General features: G+C 45.9%; 1 protein-coding gene across 3 annotated transcripts in view; it reads right to left on the bottom strand.

The window, feature by feature from the left end:
• Positions 1-17283, bottom strand: part of LOC137429584 (unconventional myosin-Id) — a 211370-nt gene that overhangs the window by 81135 nt on the left and 112952 nt on the right. For all 3 annotated transcript variants that reach the window (XM_068119607.2, XM_068119608.2, XM_068119606.2), the window contains exons 18-21: positions 8357-8501; positions 6890-6994; positions 5234-5347; positions 1292-1434 (exon numbers count right to left, since the gene is read on the bottom strand). In XM_068119607.2, coding sequence (XP_067975708.1) covers positions 1292-1434; positions 5234-5347; positions 6890-6994; positions 8357-8501 — 507 coding nt within the window. The remainder of the gene's footprint in view (positions 1-1291; positions 1435-5233; positions 5348-6889; positions 6995-8356; positions 8502-17283) is intronic.

Here is a 17283-nt window from a genome sequence, read left to right as displayed (position 1 = left end):
CAGGAATCGCTTGCCATGCAGTGACAATAGCCTGCTTCAATTCACGCACAGAGGTCGGCTGCTGGTCCAAGTTGTCGATTTGACGCGTTAATTCTGCCCACAAGTTCTCTATCGGATTCATATCCGGGGACATGGCAGGCCACTCCATATGCTCTACACCACGGTCAGCAAGAAAGTGTTGGATCATGCGAGCACAATGAGGCCGTGCATTGTCATCTTGGAAGACAAAGTTTCCTCGAAAGGCTGCACGAGCAAATGGAAGCAATGTTTCTTCCAGAATGGCCTTGTACTTGAACTGGTTCAGGTTTCCATTCAGAACAACCAGGTCAGTTTTGCCCCCTGCATGAAAAGCAGCCCAAACGGTCACCCCACCACCTCCAGCTTGGACTCTTGGCACTATACAATCTTTGTTGTAGGCTTCATGCACTTGTCTGCGCACTCGGACGTGGCCATCTTGACGATAGACCAGAAATCTAGACTCGTCACTGAAGATCACATGATTCCAGTGTCCTGGCTGCCATTGACGGTGCTCTCTGGCCCACTGCAATCGGCGCTGGCGGTGTTGTCTGGTTAGGCATGGCTTTCTCAGGGGACGCCTGGCACGATAGCCTGCTTGAACCAGTCGTTGGTCGACTAGCCTTCTGGATACAGGCACATTTGTCAGTTGCTGCCACTCAGCCCTAAGCTGATTAGCTGACTTGGTACGGCCATTGCGGACTAACCGGTGCAGCTGGCAATCATCCCTCTTTGTGGTTCTGCAGGGACGTCCTGGCCTCGGTATTGGAGTAGGGACACCCCTCTGAGCATTTCGTTTCAGGATCTTTGACACCTGACCTTGAGTGATGGCATACTGCCGAGCAATAGCACGCTGTTTCATGCCGTAATTTCGTAAAGCCACCACTCCATGACAAACAGCATTGTCGAGTTGACGGACCATCTCCAGAGGAAGCGGCAATAACTTTTGGAGACGTGCAGCAGTTGTTTTCCACTAATACAGAACGCAACAACCCTTGTATACCTGACTGTGAAGCCAATCATCAAATGCACCTGTCCGTACATTTTGCCACGCCACCTGTGATATAATCCTGTTGTTGACTTCTTGCTGCGACAGACAATCAGTGACATGGTTCTTTTAACAAATAAATCACCAAAGTGTAAAAGAAACTCACCAGATTGATATACTGAGTTAAGAAAGTAAACCCAAGGTAAGAAAAAATATATATTCCATATTAAATGCTAAGTCTGTATATTGTCGTGCACGAATGCGTACTCCATGGTGGACCATGCTTACGTTTTGTAATGATATGCCAGCGTACCCACGAGCTCTCCGATCCTCTCATCCGGCTGTGTCAGGCAAACGACCAAGTCGTCCGAGTCTTTTATGTGGAACACGGCGAGCTGCTCACGGCCCGACGTCACGCTCACACCCGAGACCTGTTGCACAAAGGTGAGGAAAAGGGACATGGAGGGGACGGGGTGAGAGAGACGGCCGAAACGCAGCGCGAGACCAGTCTCTGCTTTTCTTGCGGCCTTGAAGAGCCCTGAGGCCAAAGAGAGGGTTGTCCTGCCGGATGCCGAAAAACAAACTCCCATAGAAAGCACATTAAAAAATTTTTTAAAGCAAAAAGCAACGTCAGCATCCTGTTTAACACATCCTTAGGTAGAGGTGTAGGTGTCGTATTGGTGTCAGGAACCATGTGATGCAATTTCCTCTTACTATCGTCGAGGTTCACAGAGCTAGGACACATGTTATGCACAATACAAAAACACCATTTCATGATGGAAACCCTAATAAAGGATGCGGAAGTCACATCTGAGCCTCATCAACCATCATACTCCTTGGCTCGGTTAACAGGTAATTTGGTAATAGGTTTGAGTGAGGTTAAGTTGGTTATAAGGCAGTGAATGGTAAATGTGCAGAATGTAAATGAAAGAACAAAGAGGGAATCTTCGTTAATGCGATAAGAGAATCGAATAGGCCTCTCCAGCCTCGAATGCAATGGGACAGTGCCCTTGGGTCTTAGAGCAACGTAGCCGATCTAGGTGGCGAGACGAAAAGGCTGAGGGAAAAGCCAACACGGGTCGGGAGGTGGGGGTCAGATGGACCAACACGGGTCGGGAGATGGGGGAGTCAGATAGACCAACACGGGTCGGGAGATGGGGGGAGTCAGATAGACCAACACGGGTCGGGAGATGGGGGAGTCAGATAGACCAACACGGGTCGGGCGGTGGGGGAGTCAGATAGACCAACACGGGTCGGGAGATGGGGGAGTCAGATAGACCAACACGGGTCGGGAGATGGGAGAGTCAGATAGACCAACACGGGTCGGGCGGTGGGGGAGTCAGATAGACCACAACACGGGTCGGGAGATGGGGGGAGTCAGATGGACCAACACGGGTCGGGAGGGGGATTAGTCGAGTGGTTGGGAGTGGGGCAGGGGGGGGGGGATTAGTTGGGTGGTTGGGAGTGGGGCAGGGGGAGGTTAGTTGAGTGGTTGGGAATGGGGCACAGCGGGGGGGGGGGGGGGGGGATTAGTTGAGTGGTTGGGAGTGGGGCGGGGGGGGGGGTAGTTGAGTGGTTGGGAGTGGGCGAGCGTTCCTCTCACCACTTGAAATGCAATGTAACCACAATGACAAGTTTCTCTCAACTGGTTTTAATACCCCTTGTAGTTATTTAATGCTCTCAGTGTCTCTGGCGTTCACAAACTAATGCATGCAGGTAAGACAGCCGTCTCAATGTCCATTCTGAAGGATGATGTGCAAATAATGAAATGATGCTGTATTTTCTAAATCGTACATGGTAAAAGCGTTACGTATTCACCAATGGCTGTCAAATGTTTCGTCAATTACGTACAAAAGAAAGATTTGTGTTCAAAGATCAGTGAAGGGAGGAAATGAATGCAAAATGTACTGCTGGGGATGAACTATAAGAGCGCTGAAAGTAAGAGTACTATTATCATTGATTGAGCATTGATTGCTCTGGGATGGTCACGTTCAGTGACGGATCCTCGCGGACCTGCGGTCTTGCCTCCATCTGTCCACCACAGAGCAAATGTGTACTGCAATGGATCAGAGTTGTAATTGAACTCAAAGTCTCTGTCCCAAATTACAACGAACAAGTATTGCGGGAAAATATGTACAACGCATGGACGGCATCAGTGGTTGCATCGCTGGAGAACGCAAACTCAGGGGGAGAACTCGAAGCGTTGTCTTGGCGTGTAAAAACGTTGTCTTGGCGTGTAAAAACGTCGTCTTGGCGTGTAAAAACGTCGTCTTGGCGTGTAAAAACGTTGTCTTGGCGTGTAAAAACGTCGTCTTGGCGTGTAAAAACGTCGTCTTGGCGTGTAAAAACGTTGTCTTGGTGTGTAAAAACGTTGTCTTGGCGTGTAAAAACGTCGTCTTGGCGTGTAAAAACGTTGTCTTGGCGTGTAAAAACGTCGTCTTGGCGTGTAAAAACGTCGTCTTGGCGTGTAAAAACGTTGTCTTGGCGTGTAAAAACGTCGTCTTGGCGTGTAAAAACGTCGTCTTGGCGTGTAAAAACGTTGTCTTGGCGTGTAAAAACGTCGTCTTGGCGTGTAAAAACGTCGTCTTGGCGTGTAAAAACGTTGTCTTGGTGTGTAAAAACGTTGTCTTGGCGTGTAAAAACGTCGTCTTGGCGTGTAAAAACGTCGTCTTGGCATGTAAAAACGTCGTCTTGGCGTGTAAAAACGTCGTCTTGGCGTGTAAAAACGTCGTCTTGGCGTGTAAAAACGTCGTCTTGGCGTGTAAAAACGTCGTCTTGGCGTGTAAAAACGTTGTCTTGGCGTGTAAAAACGTTGTCTTGGTGTGTAAAAACGTTGTCTTGGCGTGTAAAAACGTCGTCTTGGCGTGTAAAAACGTTGTCTTGGTGTGTAAAAACGTTGTCTTGGCGTGTAAAAACGTTGTCTTGGTGTGTAAAAACGTTGTCTTGGCGTGTAAAAACGTCGTCTTGGCGTGTAAAAACGTTGTCTTGGCGTGTAAAAACGTTGTCTTGGCGTGTAAAAACGTTGTCTTGGTGTGTAAAAACGTCGTCTTGGTGTGTAAAAACGTTGTCTTGGCGTGTAAAAACGTTGTCTTGGCGTGTAAAAACGTCGTATTGGCGTGTAAAAACGTTGTCTTGGCGTGTAAAAACGTCGTCTTGGCATGTAAAAACGTTGTCTTGGTGTGTAAAAACGTTGTCTTGGTGTGTAAAAACGTTGTCTTGGTGTGTAAAAACGTCGTCTTGGCGTGTAAAAACGTCGTCCTGGTGTAAAAACGTTGTCTTGGTGTAAAAACGTTGTCTTGGCGTGTAAAAACGTTGTCTTGGTGTAAAAACGTCGTCTTGGCGTGTAAAAACGTCGTCTTGGTGTGTAAAAACGTCGTCTTGGCGTGTAAAAACGTTGTCTTGGTGTGTAAAAACGTTGTCTTGGTGTGTAAAAACGTCGTCTTGGTGTAAAAACGTTGTCGGTGTAAAAACGTTGTCTTGGTGTGTAAAAACGTTGTCTTGGTGTGTAAAAACGTCGTCTTGGTGTGTAAAAACGTCGTCCTGGTGTAAAAACGTTGTCTTGGTGTAAAAACGTTGTCTTGGCGTGTAAAAACGTTGTCTTGGTGTAAAAACGTTGTCTTGGCGTGTAAAAACGTTGTCTTGGTGTGTAAAAACGTTGTCTTGGTGTGTAAAAACGCCGTCATGGTGTAAAAACGTCGTCTTGGTGTAAAAACGTTGTCTTGGTGTAAAAACGTTGTCTTGGTGTGTAAAAACGTTGTCTTGGTGTGTAAAAACGTCGTCTTGGCGTGTAAAAACGTCGTCTTGGTGTGTAAAAACGTCGTCTTGGTGTGTAAAAACGTTGTCTTGGTGTGTAAAAACGTCGTCTTGGTGTGTAAAAACGTTGTCTTGGTGTAAAAACGTTGTCTTGGCGTGTAAAAACGTCGTCTTGGTGTGTAAAAACGTTGTCTTGGCGTGTAAAAACGTTGTCTTGGCGTGTAAAAACGTCGTCTTGGTGTGTAAAAACGTCGTCTTGGTGTGTAAAAACGTCGTCTTGGTGTGTAAAAACGTTGTCTTGGTGTGTAAAAACGTCGTCTTGGTGTGTAAAAACGTTGTCTTGGTGTAAAAACGTTGTCTTGGCGTGTAAAAACGGAACGTTTGTCTTGGTGTAAATTCAATTCACTTGGTGTAAATCTTTGAAGTTTCCAGGGTGCCCGACTAAGCATAAATTCCTGACTCTTTGCGGAAACTCACGTTGTAAAGTGGGATGGTTTTCATCACGCGGTAGTTCTTCATCGGTTCGAGCTTGTAGAGATGTCGGTCGGTGATGAGCAAGGCTCGGTTCTCGCACTTGTTGAAGCGATTAATCTGTGACAAAATCAGCAACATGGTTTCAGCAGTGGCGCAAACACGTCAAGAAGAAGAAGAAGCAGACGAGGAAGAAGAAGAAGTAGAAGAGGGAGAAGAAGAAATAGCCTTTCCGGCAGTATGCAGACCCAGGCTTGCCAAGGTTAATGACAGAAAGAGCTATATCGTCAAGGCCCATCTTGGGTCGATGGCTTTCCGGCCGGATAATGAAAGCTGCCTCGTTAAGTTGGAACAAACCCCGACTCATTAGTGGAGAAAAGCCCGAGATGAAAAGCAAAATACCCCAGCTCCATTACTCCTGTCTGCAGACACACACAGATCCATTAGGACCATAATTGAGCAGCAATGAAATGTGCTGCCAGCAACCTTGGTGCCAACTTGTTGCAACTCCATGCCGCCCGTCACACACTCCATGAGGGTTTCTGTCTCTGATGGACCGTGCTCTTCACGGAGAGTCGGTGCCACCAAAGCAGCTTCCAGAGCAATAGTTATACTGGGTAGTTTGCCATTGCCTTCCCAGTATTAGTTATGGTAGGAATTTGGAATTTGCCATGGTGCAGCTCACCTACTCTTCACCGAGGCCACCGTGAGGTGTCCAACTAACGCTGGCAGATGGGACGCCCGGTTTACCAACCATCCGGGGGACGGCACACACATTGATGAATCACCTGCCTGCGAAACACCAGGATGACAGTTTATAGCTGGGTCGGGATTCAAACCCAGGCGAGACAGCTCAGAGGAGAGTGTGCGGACCTCTCGACCATCCCGCTCCAGCATGGAAAAAAAGTTTGACGATGGTCCAAGGTGTTCTCCAGCGTGTATTGATGACAACACTCGTGAGCGTCACTGTGCAAATTAAATTGTTCCTTTGGCGGATTACACAAAAAAGGGACAAAAAGCAAATGAAAAACAAAACAAAACAAATTTGGTGCAACAGCTGTGCCGGCGCCAACAAGGCGATTTCGCACAAAACGAGGACGAACACTCGACACAAAGTTTCCAATTGCCTTGCGCAGCTGTTCCGATGGAATCGAGTTTACACAAAGCATCGCCGGTTATAAAAAATACCATCGCTATGAATCACTAGTTTCACCAATGTGAACGCACGACGTCTTACAATACTCTCGTTATTCACAAGGGGTTGCGGAAGACCAAAGGAAAGGTCGTATTTGATCTCATTCTCCCGGTCTCCTGATGCTATGCAGAACATCGCGTGGTCCTTTGAACCAAGTGTTCACGTCGGGGTCGAACGTGCCCCCTCGGACATCGAGACCGTTTGGAGGGGGGCCATGTGCGGTCAGATTACACTCCCGAGCGCAAACGTCTTTCCTGCATGTTCGCGGCTTTTTTTGAACGACATGGTCACGTTCATCTCGCTGTGATTCATCAAACTTGGTTTGCGTTCGAAGAAGAGGCGCACGTCCGAATTCAGGCGAGACGAGATGGCCGATTCCCGGTGGAAAGAAGAAAAACAAAAACGGAGTTAAGTTTTCCGAGTGACGTGATTTGATCACAGAATAACATGGCACGGTGACCTCTGACCTTGCAGACGTGACATGAGAAGAGCGTGCGCATGTACTTGTCCTTGCGTTTCAGCTCATTGGCCACAGTCGTGAAAAAGGTCATGGTCGTGTTGTTTTCCTTCATCTGCGCACACAAATTAAACGTCACATTCGAAGCATGAATCACAATCGCATCAGTATTAATAAATAATTAAATCCAACATGGTTTACAATAAAAAAAATTTGAGAATCCTGAACCGAGTTAGGGTCGTTAACCTTTAGGATTAGGGTCGTTAACCCTAACCCTAATCCTAACCGGAATTAATCCTAACCCAAACACTAACTAACCTCAACCTTAACTAACCTAAACTCTAACAATAACTAACCCGAAGCCTAACTAACCCAAACAATAACTAACCCTAACCCACACCATAACGAACCTAACCCTAATCCTAACCCGAATTAATCCTAACCCAAACCCTAACTAACCTCAACCTTAACTAACCTCAACTCTAACCATAACTAACCCAAAGCCTAACTAACCCGAAACCTAACTAACCCAAACAATAACTAACCCTAACCCACACCATAACGAACCTAACCCCAACTCTAACTAACCCTAACACAAATTAAACGTCACATTCGAAGCATGAATCGCAATTGCATCAGTATTAATAAATAATTAAATACAACATGGTTTACAATTTAATTTTTGAGAATCCTGAACCGAGTTAGGGTCCTTAACCTTTAGGATTAGGGTTAGGGTTGTTAACCCTAACCCTAAGCCTAACCCGAATTAATCCTAACCCAAACCCTAACTAACCTCAACCATAACTAACCCAAAGCCTAACTAACCCAAACCATAACGAACCTAACCCTAACTCTAACTAACCCTAACACAAATTAAACGTTACGTTCGAAGCATGAATCACAATTGCATCAGTATTAATAAATAATTAAATCCAAAATGGTTTACAAATAAATTTTTGAGAATCCTGAACTGAGTTAGGGTTATTAACCCTAACCCTAACTCTAACCCTTACCATAACTAACCCTAATTAACCCTAAATGTAACCCTAACTAATTCTAAATAACGTTAACCTTACTAACCTAAACCCTTACTAACCTTACTCACCTTACATTTACTAACCTTAACCTTAAGCCTAACTAACCCTAACCCTAACTTGTTAATGTCAAATCTTTTTCCTTGATTTTCTACATCCTGTCTGCGGAGGAATGGCCTCCCATTTGAACATTCTGTTCATCACAAAATAATTCATCCTGGCCTGAGGAGCAGAATCAATAACTATCACATCTTCATTTCAAGTGAGACATTTACAGCGAACATTTGGCACGGTTCAAAATGAGTGTTCCGCCATAGTCAACCAATAACCTACAACAAGATAATCAGTCATTTAAAAGCGAACAACAACAAACTAGTTATTTAAGATTCATGCGACTCGAGGCATTGGTAACATCATCAACTTTTACCTCGTCAGAGACCTACCGATGCCAGGTAGTTACCCTCCCAGTGGTCTCCACAGCCCCAATACTGTCGTTTTCCACACAGTACATCTAGAGCAGCTACTTTGGCCTGCAGCTGTGGCCTATCAGCTAGTGGAACGCGATCGATGATACGATGTGCTCGCCACCTATTGGGGGTCGGGGGTTCACGGGGTTGCAGGGGGGGGCACGAAGTGTAGTTAATCAAATATCATGAACAAAGGGAGTGTGAGCGCTATCAAAGTTTTACTCACCCTGGGGTGGAGTGTGAGGATATGGTGTGGAAGGTTTGGCTTAAAACTAAGAATCAATTGAAAATAAACATCCACCATAGCAAGCTCGAAGAGAAAAACAAACAAATAACTCAAGATATTCAAAAACCTTTCGCTCTTTTGCAAAATATCACATCGAGTCGGAAGAAAAATGGAGGCAACACCTAATGCTCATACATGGCTTTTCCCAAACTTCATAAATCCACTCCAGCAACTGCTAGCCAAATCTTAACTGCTTGGATGGATGTCATACAGATTGTCCTCCTGAAAATGACGCACCAGCTCGTAAAGCATGGAAAACAATAACGACACTCGGTAGCGCGCGTACCTCCGCCAGGATGAACAGATTACATTCTGTATCCACCGATAGGTCAGATCTGGATCTGGACCTGGACCTGAACTAACATTCTAATCGGCTTGTCCTCGTCACTTTACCCAACTCATCCACCAAGATCTGTCATCATCCATCCCTACTTTTTCAGATATTGTTACGTTTGTGGGGGTAGGCATGAAATACCTCATAGGAAAGTTAGAATCGTGTAGATTAGCATGCTCCGAGTGTCGCAAAGAAGAAGAACCCATCTCGATGTACATAAGTAGGCCGTCTGTATGGATAAGAGTGTTTGCATGTCGCCATAAGGGGCGTGGCTTTGTGCTGATTAATTCTAGGGCTTAAATATTAATTCCCGTGTGTAATTTGCCTCCTGTGGTCTTCCCTTCCTTTTTATTACATTCAGCCAGCCACGAAATTGAGGGCTCAGTAAAACAACGATTGCACTGTAATGGGACTCATTCGCTCACAGCACCACCAGGGCCGACAGAAAGAGCATTTGCCGATTGACAAGGAACCCCCGACGTCATCTGAACATTCCTGAACGACGACTGGACTCCGCCCCCCCCCCACCCCCCGACGACTCGTGGTGAGGAGGCCACACCCCGGCCTTTGTGATTGGTGGAGGCGCAATGGTATGATTGAGTAGCGCTCGATGATCGGACAGAGTGTGACGTCAGCGTGGAACATTCGAGAGCTGGAGGACAAAGACGCGGTCTCGTCATTTTTGGTCCTTCTTCGTGCTGGCATTTGTTGGAGGCGGTCGCATTTCGCTTCCTCTTTTGTCCTGGTGTTTGTTCGAGGCAGTCGCATTTCTCTTCTTCGTGCTGGCGTTTGTTGGAGGTGGTCACATATTCTCTCTGTCCTGGCGCTTGTTGGGGGCGGTCACATTTCCTCTTTGTTCTGGCTCGGTCGCGGGCGGTGGCGCACCTTTGGCTCATGTGCGCTTGTGGAAAGAGACTGAACAAGACAGGTTCGGGGCAGTCGGCATCGCGAGAAGGACCTCATGTTGGGACGTCGAGGAGCGAGACACTGCACCATTTTGTGCGCTTCCCGCGCAGTGGTTTGGAGGCGACGACCGACCAGCAAGCCTTATCAGCCATTTGGGGACGCAAAGCTGAGTGCCGGCCGATTCCCAAAACATTATTTATTTTCTTTTACTTTCATTTCCCCCTTGTTTGTATATGAGTCTGAATGGAGATGTCTCAAATTAGGAAATAGTTTTTACCTCACATCCATTTTATTCGGTTTATAATTACTTTTAATAAATTCATTATTTGTTAAATTCTACTTTTCTTGTCCTGGTTCGTTTCTTTGTTTTGTGGGTTCGGAATAACCCCATGTGTTCCTGATCATATAAGACTACGAAACCTTCCCGCGTGCGCCATAAATAATTCCACCAAGTTTGAAATATGCCTCGGAGTTAAAGCTCGTTCCGGTCATTCATCCTCTTGGGGTCTTAACCCCGGGGACACAACAATACTATACGTAGTGTGTTCAAAAAGTATCCGACCTTTATTTTTCGTGCGTAAAAAAGAAGAAGCTAGTGAGGCGTTGATTGGTGCACGTATGTAGGCGATCCTAATGCACACGCGTGAATTTTTTCCCACCTGCAGAAGCTGTCATTCGACGGCAGACCGCCGATGAGTGAGGACATGTAAGTGAGCACCGTCGGATTTTCGTTTTTGACAAAATGACGGAAAAACTTGAACAACGCTACTGCATCAAATTTTGTGTTTTTTGGCCTCGGGGATGTTGGATGCTTCCATTGTGATGACTGCAACTTGGTTTCTGGGTCGTACCCATAAACCCAGGACTCATCGCCAGTGATCACTGTGTTGAGGAAGCTGGGATCGCTGTTCACAGTCTCCAGCATGTCCTGTGCGATCTCCAAACGGAGTTGCTTCTGCTCAATCGTTAGCAGCTTTGGTACGAACTTCGCTGAGATTCTCCTGAAGCCCAAATCCTCCTTCATAATGGAATGAACGGTGTTGAATCTTGCGGATCGTTTCCACTTGGGAATCGCCAAGCAGGGACAGGTCGGATACTTTTTGAACACAGTAATATATCGTGTTTGGCCCCACCCGGTGTGTACCCTGGATAAGAATAGGTACACCGCATCCCTGCGTGTCGTAAAAGACGACTAAGAGGGTTGGTGTCAGTAAGGGCATCCGGCCATAAAAACATTGCCTCAAAAAGGGAACCATGACAATTACAACTACATATGGGCAGGGTACAGCCCGAAGTGGAGATCGGTTTCTGAGGTTTGGGACATGGAATGTAGGGACAACGACAGGGAGATCAGGAGAAGTGGTGGAAGTATTGGTCAGAAGAAGAGTGGACATATGTTGTGTGCAAGAGACGAGATGGAAGGGAAGTGGTGTGAGAATGGTGAAGCGTAGGCAGGGACAGAAATACAAGTTTGTGTGGCAAGGGTGCCTGGAGGGCGTGAATGGTGTTGGTGTCCTGTTTTCTGAGGAGTTTGTAGACAGTGTGGTGAGTGTGACGAGAGTGAGTGATAGGTTGATGATGGTGAAAATGATGATTGGAAAGCTCTTGGTGAACGTCATCTCGGGATATGCTCCGCAGGTTGGTCGAAGCGATGAAGAAAAGGACAAGTTCTGGTGTGCGATAGAGAAGCTGATGGAAAACGTGAAAGATGAGGAAGTTGTTGTGGTAGGAGGAGACCTAAATGGACATGTGGGAACGAGTATGGATGGTTTTGACGGAGTTCATGGGGGTTAAGGATATGGTGTGAGAAATGGAGAAGGTGAAAGGATTTTGGAGTTTGCTGATGGAGCTGATTTGTTGATTTGTAATACTCAGTTCCAGAAAGAGGATAATAAGCTTGTTACATACACGTCAGGTGGGTCGACGACAACCGTTGACTACCTGATGGTGCGTAGGCGAGATAGGGGGCACCTCCGGGACACAAAGGTGATCCCGGGGGAGGAGGCTGTTTCACAGCACCACTTGGTTGTCTGCGACGTAAGGGTGAAAGGTGCGAGGAGAGCTCGGCGGGTGAAGTACCAACCGAGAATGAAGGTGTGGAGGTTGAAAGAGATGACAGTAAGGGAGGCATTAAAAGAGAGGCTGAGTAGGGTCGAGGATGATGTGGTTGAGCTTGAAAGTGTTTGGATGTCGATGAAAGCTAGTCTGTTGGGAGCCGTTGGTGAGGTATGTGGATGGACAAAAGGACCACCGAGGCACTCGGAAACATGGTGGTGGGATGATGAAGTTGGAAAGAGGATTGACGAGAAGAGGAAGAAGTTCAAGGAGTGGCAGAAAGCGAAGGGTACGGGAGCAGAAACAGCAGAGCATGAAAGTTATAAGGCAGCCAGGAAGGCTGCAAAGAAAGAGGTAGCAAAGGCGCAGGAGGCATGTAGGAAAATGTTCGGAGAACGCTTGGATTTGGAAGAGGATCAGAAAGCAGTATTCAGGATTGCAAAGCAGATAGCGAAAGAGAGGTGTGATGTGATGGGGGTGAGTTGCTTGAAGGATGAAGTGGGACAAATCGTTGTCGACCCAGATGGAATTAAAGGAAGATGGAAAAGATATATGGAAATGCTGTTGAATACAGAGAATGAATGGGATGGCAACATAGAGAGTAACCCTGTTTTAGGACCGGCAGAGAAGATAACTGAGAAGGAAGTTGAGGAAGCGATAAAAGCAATGAAGGGTAGAAAAGCGGGAGGGCCGACAGGAGTTGTGTGAGATATATTGAAGGCAGCAGGAAGTTGGGGTGTGAAGAGAATGACAGAGATCTGTAATCTGGTGGTGAAAGAAGGCCGCATTCCAGTGGATTGGGAACTGAGTACCCTCGTCCCTCTATACAAGGGGAAAGGTGACCCTCTGGAGTGTGGCTCGTACCGAGCGATAAAGTTATTGGAGCATGGAATGAAGGTATTGGAAAGGGTGTTGGAGAGGAGGATAAGGAAGAAAGTGAAGATCGACGAAATGCAGTTTGGATTCATGCCAGGAAGAGGAACGACAGATGCGCTTTTCATTGTGAGGCAGTTGCAGGAGAAGTACATGGAGAAGAGGAAGAAGTTGTTTCTTGGGTTTGTTGATCTGGAGAAAGCATTCGATAGGGTACCACGCAAAGTATTGACATGGGCATTGAGGAAGTTAGGAGTGGAGGAATGGTTGATCAGAGTAGTGATGGCAATGTACAAAAGAGCACGCACAGCTGTAAGGACGAAGGACGGGAACAGTGGTGAGTTTGAGGTGAAGGTGGGAGTGCATCAGGGGTCGGTACTAAGTCCACTACTATTTGTAGCTGTGATGGAGGTGCTGGCTCAGAACGTAAAGGAGGATTTACCGTGGGAGTTGTTGTATGCAGATGATCTGGTGTTGATTGCGGAAAGTATGGATGGACTGAAGGAAAAGATGAACACGTGGAAGGAATGTATGGAGACAAAAGGTCTGAAGGTGAATATCGGAAAGACGAAGGTGATGGCAAGTGGTAAAGCATGTGGTGAGGTGGAAAGAACTGGGAAGTGGCCCTGTGCTGTGTGTAGGAAGGGTGTCGGAGTGAAATCCATTCAATGTACAATGTGCGCTGAGTGGGTTCATCAAAAATGTAGTGGTCTGAGAGGGTCATTAACCATTGTGGCAGCTACATTCAAATGTAAGGTGTGCACAGAGGGAGCTACAGATGGAGGAAATGTTGAGTTGGATCTTGGAGACGGCGTGAAGCTGGAAGGTGTGAAAACATTTTTCTACCTCGGAGACATGCTGAATGGAGAAGGTGGATCAGACTCGGCAACGGTTGCTCGAGTGAGATGTGCATGGAAGAAGTTTCGGGAACTGAGTGGCGTGCTGATGATGAGGGGAGTGTCGTTGAAGCTGAAGGGAAAGGTGTATGCTGCATGTGTGAGAAGTGTTATGATTTATGGGAGCGAGACATGGGTAATGAACGTAGAGCAGCAACGAAGGTTGGAAAGGGTGGAAATGCGAATGGTTCGGTGGATGTGTGGAGTATCGTTGAGAGAGAGGAAGACAAATGATGAATTGCGAAAGATGATGGGAATAGAGCCTGTGATTGATGCTGTGAAGAGGAACAGGTTGAGATGGTTTGGTCATGTGTTGAGGAAGGATGAAAGTGACTGGTTGAGAAGAGTGATGGAAATGAATGTAGAAGGAAGCAGAGGACGGGGAAGACCGGGAAAGACTCGGCTAAAGATGGTGGAAGAAGAAATACGGGCAAGGGGGTTAACAAGGAGAGATGCAGAAAATAGGGCAAAATGGAGAAGAATGTCATGGGGACCGCAAGGCTAACCCCGCTCTAGCAGGGAAAATGGCCTTTAAAATGCATGTTGTTGTTTGTGTTTGGCCCCATCTCTTAATGGTGACGAATTAAAAAATTATAGGATCCAGATCTTCACCAAAATCGAATCATTTCGTCCTTGCCACACACTCAACCTCTCCACCAATTTTTTTTCGAATCCGCGCACAATCTTTTTTGAGATATCCTGTTCACAGTCAAACAGACAGGGGTGAAAACACAACTTCCGTCCATTTTCGGTGGTGGGGGTAATGACATCATACAATACAGGACATTTATGACATGGATTGTGCAGTTCATCAATACAGAGTTTTCAAACACTTTAATATCAAACAAACACTTTACTATTAAAGAAAACAGAGTGGCTTTTAGGACATCAAGGTTAGTAATTGTTCACAGCAAACCACGTCATTCAGTAAATTAGGATAAAGCTTTGGAAATGTGCATCTAGATGACATTTAGGTTTTTCAAAACAAAATCTTGATAAGTCTAATTTTCAATGTCCTACATTAATGGAATCCAAACAGTGGCCTAGGAATGGAATCAAAGAGGCCCCAGCCCCAAATACCTCGGTCATCGGTTACAGCGATGAGGTGAGTTTCGTTTTCATTTGCCACATGGAATAAACAGGGAATAATGACGTGCAAAATGTTATGTTCTAACTGAAAATATTTATACATTCAATCACTTCTCTAAGAGTGACGTCACTGCAGTGACGTCACTATGCACATGGAAGGATGTTTCACACACAATCCTTTCCTGGTGTGAGATAGCAAAAGGGTCAGAGTTAAATGCATTCCATAAAAAGAACGCCTTTAGTGCGGAGTGCGGAGGTCTGATCACCCAAGGAGATCACAAATTTTACTTGTGTAAAGTTTTAAAATTTATTTTATTTTACTTGTGTAAAATTTTACTCAGTAAAGAATCCTGACTTGGCTATTCTGGCCTAAAATTTTCAGAATCATTGGAATCTCCCGCGATGAAGCTAACTCCAAGGGCCTTTCACTCACTCACCGCAGGCAGGTTGGTGGTCTTTCCATCTTCTACCGACTCCTCTCTGGCCTTGCCCCCCCCCCCCTGCTCTCTCTGGGCTCTGTCCCACAAATATTCCTACAGGTCGCACAAGATCTGCCTGCAACCCTCTTATGGTCAAACTGCCAAAATCAAGACTTGCTGCTCACCTTCACTCCTTCATTCCTCTTTTCTCCCACCTCTGGAACAAACTCCTTCACTCTCTTCAATCCCACTGCACCCTCCAGGTCTTTAAAACAGCTGTTCACCACCATCTCTTATCCTCCCCCATCCAAAACCTTGATCTTTTCTACCCCCGCTAATTTTGGACCCCTTGTGTTTTATACCTCTCCTCCCTCCCCCCCCCCCCCTTCCCACGCCTCCTCCCCCCAAGCCCTCTCCCTCCCACACTTCTCCCTGCTCTCAAATGTTGTGTTTGTGTGCTTCCCCTTCTCTCCCCATCTTCTTCCGCTCCCACTTTTTATATATTTTGTTTGTCTGGTTGATTTGTTTGTGAAATAAATGTTAGCTCTTTCACGAGCCTCGATTCAGTATACAAAAAAAAAAAAAAAAAACATTAATTGATAATTTCCAAACCAAACCAACTCGGTGGCATAAGGGTTCGAGCGTCCTCACGGATTCTAGCAGGTCAGTGGTTTGAGCCCTGGCAGAGTCATACCAATGACCTAACGAATGCTATGTGTTGGTCCCTTGCTTGGCAATCAACATTTAAAAGACAAACAACCATATGTTGGCATCCATGGCAAGGAGGAAATTCCTCCGCGATTGCCCACTGAGTGTGGAGAGAAAAGTGACATCATAAAGATGACATCACTGGTACCCAGAGTGCCCTGGGAAAGTCAAGTATGGTATTGTCTCATGTATGCGTGATTTGTGTCGCAGCTGCTCCACAAGCTTTAAAGTTTTAAACCCTCTATTCAACAAGACCGATAGTTTAGCAATGGCGTAGCCAGGCTTGGATGGATCTGCTGAGTGGAGGATCTGCTGTTCCCCCCATCATGTGACCAGATCCTCAGCTCTGATTGGTGGACGTTTGTGAGGGACATACATACATACAACAGACAGACAGGCAAAGGCTGTTCCAGAGTGCATTGCCCAACGTAAAAATATGGCTGCCGAACCACGTGACCGATGACGTCATCAATGTTTTTTCCTCGACCAATTTATCCTGAGATCACGCTTCAGAAATTTCATAGGATCAAGCGTTGTACTTGTCGATTTATGACGTCATAATAAAGGCACCTATGACATCATCATTAACATGTTATTCCCCATGGGGAGTACTTTACAATGAGCCACCATTAAATTTTTACATGGAGTTGTTTCGGAGATATAAAGGTGCAAAGTTTTCGGTTTTTCCAAGATGGCACCAGTACCATGTGACTTATGCCGTCATAATTATCATAAAAAAATCTACAGGTGGATGCGCTCCTATGGTGGAAATTTTGTGTCAATCGGACCAACAGTTGCAGAGTAAAAGGTTTTTAAAGGGAATAAACCCGCAAAATGCCGGCGGAAGGGACATACATACATACATACATACATACATACATACATACATACAGCTGTTCCAGATGACATTGACCTATGGGCTACGCTGTAAAAAGTGAATAATAAAACACATTAAATCCTAGGAAATTGTTATATTTGGTTTTCATACAATATTCAAGAACTTTGGAAGAGGTTGTACAACGGAGCTTCTGTAAATGTTGAAACCACAATTTTCCACCGTGATAATTCAAAATAATTTGCTAACTTCGATGGAGAAGTAATTACAATCCAATTAAATCAAATCAGGTCACTGCGCGTAATGATTTCAAAATGTCAAGCTGATGGACAGGGCTGTGATTGAGGGCGATGGGGACGACGCATCACTCCAAATGTTAACATTCACATACATGAGAACTTAAAATTCACTTGTGATGCGCTCATTGAATTTTTATTGCTTTCACTCCACTCCTGGTTCCCCACCATGACATTGCATTTCAAATATTGATCCGATAGCCAAT

Source organism: Myxine glutinosa, chromosome 6, assembly GCF_964187855.1.
Source record: "Myxine glutinosa chromosome 6, kmMyxGlut1.1, whole genome shotgun sequence".
In the NCBI taxonomy this organism is placed as follows: domain Eukaryota; kingdom Metazoa; phylum Chordata; class Myxini; order Myxiniformes; family Myxinidae; genus Myxine; species Myxine glutinosa.
The sequence above is the reverse complement of the archived record's forward strand: the minus strand, read 5'-3'. Positions and strand labels throughout refer to the sequence as shown.